This window comes from Lolium rigidum, chromosome 4, assembly GCF_022539505.1.
Source record: "Lolium rigidum isolate FL_2022 chromosome 4, APGP_CSIRO_Lrig_0.1, whole genome shotgun sequence".
Classification (NCBI taxonomy): Eukaryota; Viridiplantae; Streptophyta; class Magnoliopsida; order Poales; family Poaceae; genus Lolium; species Lolium rigidum.
The window spans coordinates 138,581,311-138,586,871 of record NC_061511.1 but is presented as its reverse complement, the minus strand read 5'-3'; the positions used below and the strand labels follow the sequence as shown (position 1 = coordinate 138,586,871).

General features: G+C 49.8%; 1 protein-coding gene across 1 annotated transcript; it reads right to left on the bottom strand.

Moving 5' to 3' along the window:
• Nucleotides 1–489: 489 nt before the first annotated feature.
• On the bottom strand, nucleotides 490–4,665 carry LOC124705785 (protein STABILIZED1-like). The gene is made up of 2 exons (XM_047237476.1): nucleotides 1,772–4,665; nucleotides 490–1,077 (listed from the first exon to the last, which is right to left on the bottom strand). Exon 1 carries the CDS (start codon nucleotides 4,663–4,665, stop codon nucleotides 1,792–1,794), a length of 2,874 nt encoding a protein of 957 aa, XP_047093432.1. The 3' UTR covers nucleotides 490–1,077; nucleotides 1,772–1,791.
• Nucleotides 4,666–5,561: the final 896 nt, after the last annotated feature.

Below are 5,561 nucleotides of genomic sequence, written 5' to 3'. Positions count from 1 at the left end.
TTCACTATTCTCATTTGGATATTTTGTCATTTTTTTGTAGGCCACACGCAATGATATTTTTTCGTGAAAACTCACACGAGTATCAACATAATATGTACATGCAAAAATTTACTTCACATTTTTTTAAAACTTTTAAATAGCATTTTTTGAACTTTTCGTAAATGGGTGCGCGCGCACCCATGTTCCATTCGTTCGGGTCGTGAAATCCACCAACTATAATAATGGCTACAAAAGGAAGGAAAGAGTATATACACTGCATATATATCCCCATGACTGTGTATATCCACCTATAAAAAAAGGCTACAAAGACAAGAGAATTTACTCTGTATATACCATGACTATGTCTATCCAAACTGTAAAATGACTGTATATCCATCTACAAACATGGTTGTGTATATCCATCTACAAACATGGCTGTATACACTGCATGTATATGTGAACTAAAAGCATGGCTATATACACTATATATACAATGCATATACATCGGTATACCCCCTGGATATTGCGAATTTTGCATCTCCCCACATTGTAGAAATACAACTGTTCATTGTATGTACAGGGTTAAATCAGTAAAATCATGCTTGCAAGAATGTATCTGTACCAAAACAAAAATCAAGTGGGCTGTATGCCTCAGAGGTCATTTGCGGCCCAGTTTCTAGACCTCTGCCACGACACTAGAGGTTACAAAAAACATGCCAAATATCAAACAGATCATCGTTTAAAGTACAACATGCCGAACAAATATCAGTTGATCAAGTGTGAGATTCTAGTAGCTAAACTGCAACATATTACACCGTTCATGCGAAATCAAGTAGCAACTACACCATTATAGGGTATATCTCAAGGAATACATAAATAGCTTCTCCAGCACAGAAGCAGTCGATGGAAGGCCAAGACATCCAGTCCCACCACAGCAGTAAAGCTTTTCTTCAGCTGATCACCCTATCTCAGGCAACACAACATGACCAGTTTTGGCAGCACAGTATACGTCATCACAGACCCATTCACTCCTCGATCCGATTGAAACTTTCTTCTTTATTTAGCTATGGTGTGTGCCCACGTGACAAAGATTTAGACCTGAGAACATAAGGGGAAAAGCGGGACAAATCTTTAGTTCGTGAACATGTGAAACTAACCATCAAGCTCACCAGCAGTCAAACACGGTGGCTATTTTGATTCACAGTAAAGGAAACATAGGTTCACCAATCCTAAATGTTGCTGGGTGATTAATATTCTAAACCATTATAGTGCTTGAAATGTAATTCCACCAAAATTGGTTGGGAGCAGCTCCATGATTCAGTTTTACTGATTTATCAGTCATAAACTTGCAATCATAGTAATTCAATTGCGCCAACTGGTTTTAACCAGGAATTAATAGACCCCTGAAACCAGTAAATAAATTGGTCGGTCTTCAACTCTTCATATCATATAACAAAAGGCTAACAAAAGGCTAAAGGTGGTGCCATTTTCTTTCAGATCATGCAACACCTTAAGGTGATAAAGTCGGACAGAGCAACAAGGTGATTATAATTCATAAAACTACGGGACCTCTGCATCATGTGGGCTGTGAATAACTGAATACACCGGATGAAATACAGTTTTCAGCTTGCATTGCTTGTCAATGTAGCTACACTAAAGTTTTAAGCATGATAGTAACAAAGGAATATGCAACTCAAACCATAAACAAACATATTTCATCCACAGTGCAATTTCTAGCTGAAGAATAGAATGGCACATGAGGCAAATTTATTTTGATTAGAACAGACAATACCTTGTGAAAACAGTTAAGGACTATGGTTCCGCGGCGTTGGGATTTTCTTCTGCACCAAGAGCCAGAACAACTCTCCTCAGAATGGCATCAACTGGCTGATGTGAGTTCTCAACAGCCTTGCTTATAGCTTGCCACCTCTCCCCATGTTTTGGTTCAGCTGCAATGCATCTTTTTAGAACATCCCTTTGTGTATCCGCATTTCCGTGCTGAAGTTCAAATTTATAGAACAATGCCCAAAAATCCCCAATATCAGGAGCAAGAGTAACAGCTCTGTTCAACCAACTCCTGGCCTTGTCAACCTTCCTATCATGCCAGAAAAGTTTGGCTACAGCTGCAATGACATGTGGATCATGATCACATCGCTTTATAGCATCTGAGCTCTTTGACTTGCGTTGGGGACGTGGCACCATCTCAATAGCTGCAGCCCACAAAATGCCACTTGTTTGACACTCTTGTAATGCCTTGGCTAGAAGAGAATCAGCTTCTTTTTTATTACCGTGCCTCAACTCTGCTCGAATTGCTGCAAGCCATAGTTCAGGTGTAGCTGGATTCTTTTTCCTTGCCATGGTGAGGAAAGCGCGTGACTTGCTCAGGCCATTTATCCTTTCCTCTAGACTAGCCAGCGAGAGCCAAAGCGGGATGCAACTTGGGCAGTGTTTGAGACCATTCTCGTAAACCTCCTTTGCCTTTGCAGCATGGCCAATCCGGTCTTCCATCTGTCCAAGCATTAACCACAATTTGAAGAACGAGGGGAATAGCTTCAGACCTTCCTCCAACAACCTCCTTTCCTCGTCCACGTTTCCTAGTTCCCTCTCAACAATTGCTGATTTCATCCAAACCCTCTCAGTACCTCCTCTTTCCCTGGCCTTGGCCAAAAGCATTCTTGCTCTCTCTGGCTCGTTGTTCTCAAACTCTAACTTGAATGCAGCTAACCAGATCTCCTCTGAATTGGGGATAGCTGCATAAGCTTCCTGAAGAATGGCCCGGGCTGAAGGGACATCACCAGCCAGCCATTTCTCCTTTGCACCCATAAGCCATAACACTTCAGCTTTTGGATTGTACGTGACAGCCTTTCTGAGAATGGCTTCAAGAGATTCTCCCGTCCCATGGCTCTTCTCAAGCTGCGCTGCTTTAAGCCATATACTCTTCTTACCAAGGAACACACTAAGAGCATGTGCATAGATGGCCCGAGCAGTCTCAATTGAACCTCGTTTCTTGCACTCCTCGGCATCAGCAACCCATGTTCGCTTGCGGTCCTCATCCTCAACCCCAACTCCAATAGTGCTCTTCACAATAGCCTGGCAAGTAAGCACAGAACCAGCACGCTCCGCAGCTTCAGCTTCCTTTAGCCATGCCTCCCTGTCAATATCCAGGCCTTCTCTCTGCAAAGATCTTATACCTCTCTCAATCACCTTGTTTACGGACTGGGTATTCCCATTAGCCTCCTCGAGCTTAGCAGCTGTGATCCAAATGGCAGGTTCCTTGTTGAGCTTCTCCCTGGCCTTGTTAAGCACCTTCTTTGCCTGGTCATACGTCTCGAGCCTTGCTAGGGCGAGCCAGAGCTCGACATGAAGTGGGCAGCACTCGACAGCCCTGTGGAGCAACATCCTTGCGTCCTCCTGGTTGGCCAGCTCCACGACAGCCTTCCACAGCCTGACAGAATCAGGAATGTGCTCCAAGCCCTTCCTTAAAACCCTGCTCTTATTCAGATCACTAGTCTCTAGCTTTGCTGCCTGCAGCCAGAGCTTGACAGAATTGGGAATTGCCTTGACGCCCCTGGCAATGACGGCCTTTGCTTCATCTGGGCTAGCGAGGCGGCACGCCTCGAACCAAACATCCTCATTCTTGGGGCACTCCTCGCAGCCGCGCTGAATGAGCTGGCGTGCGGACTGGAGCTTCCCGGCAACCTCTTCAAGCCTAGCAGCAGCAATCCAACCTGGAGGATGCTTTGGATTTGTCTGGGTGACAGACCTGAGCAGCAGCCTGGCCTTCTTGATGTCAGAGATCTCGGCATCGCTGGTAATCTTCATGCTTTTGAGGTCCGTAAGGTATCCCTTGGGATCAACAACGGTAAGCCCGGAAACGGAGTCGGAGAGCCTGTCCAGCTTGAGCGAGAGCACGGTGCCACGGCCCTCGCCGACAGCAGTGAGATCGGTGACGGGCGTCTGCGCCCACGGCGTCTCGGTGCCGCCAGCGGCACGGCTCTTGGGGTCCAGCGCCGTGACGTGCTCCTGCTCCTGCCGAGCCTTCTCGAGCAGCGTGTCCGGCACGGGCACGAAGCTCTCGAAACGCTTCTTCTTGTTGCGCGCCGAGTAGTCCCCGATCTCGGGAATGCTCTCCCACTCCTGCATGGACACGTCTGCGAGTTTTCTTTTGAGATCGGCGAACTGCTCGGTGATCTTGGGGTTGGAGGCGCGGTACTTCTCGATCTCCTGCTTGAGGCGCGCCTCGCGTCGGTCCTTGCGGCGCAGGTCCATCCGCTGGTCGATGCTCTCCCAGACGGCGTCGGCCTCGCGGTCGTCGTCGTCGTAGTCGGCGTTGGAGAAGAGGCCGGCGTCGTTGCCCTCGAACTCGTCGAACTTCTGGTTCTCGTCGTACCCCTTCTCCTCGTCGCCGCCCTCGTCGCCGCCGTCGTCGTCGCCGGGGGGCTTCCCGCGGCCGCGGCCGACGGATGGGGCGGCGGCGGAGGCGGCGGCAGCGGAGCGATCTGGGAGGTCCGGGGCCGCGCGGGCCGGCCCGATGTCGGAACGGGTGGTGAAGCCGGTGGCGCCACGGCCGAGACCCGCGACGTAGTTGGGGGGCGGCTTGGAGTTGAGGAAGTCGTAGCGCACGGGGCGGGCCGGCGCCGCCGCCGGAGGAGGCGGCGGCGGCGGGGTCGGGGCGGGGCCGGACATGCCGCCGAGGAGGGAGGAGGACGGGGAGACCTGGAGGGAGGGGTGTGGTGGGCCGGGAGGAGGCGTCCCGGCGGGCGGCGGGCGGCGGGCGGCGGGCGGCGGGGGAGGAGGCGGCGGCGGAGCAGAGAGCAGAGTCGTGGGTGAGGAAGGCGGCGTTTGGCGTGGGCAACTCCAGCCTCCTGGTCTTGGGCTCTTTTGTTGTTTTGGTTGGTCCAAGTCGGTAGTGAGTGGTGACGATAGGCGGTACGTCGCCAATCCTATTCATCGCTCATTGCGATCCTATGATCGCTCCCGCCTGAACCGAACTAGTGCTGGGCCAGGCCCATTTATGATGTCTCTAGCTGTTTCCTTCTATGAGCGGGTTTTCGGTTTTCCATTACAAAGAATTAAAGTGGATTTTTTCCCTCAAAAAAGTAAAGTGGATTTTCTCGCTCTCACATGCGTAAGGCAATTAGGGTTTTCATCCTCTCACCGTCCCGACGGCATTGAGGTTGGGTCGATTCTTGCTCGGCCCTCGAGACGTGCAAGTGGAACCTTGGATAGGTGATCATATATCTTCCTCTAATGGCGACACGAGATGGTAAAAACTTCGTCGTGAACGACAAATCGGAGCGACCTCGAAACTATGATGTGTGAACTTGGACTTCCCATGGAGGACTCAGATGGTGTTGTCTTTGAGGAGGAGCAAGCCACGACTCGGGAGGAGTATCGATGGATGATCGTGGTCACAGTTCACATCGATCGAGAACTCAGTAAATACTGGTTTTTCAAGAATATATGAAAGCCGTTTGGGCCCTAGTATGCGATGTAAGCTTGGAACTTTGGAAGATAATCTCTTCATTATGCAATTCTCATGTCTGGGGGATTGGGAGAAGGTGAAGGATGGAGCAGCTTGG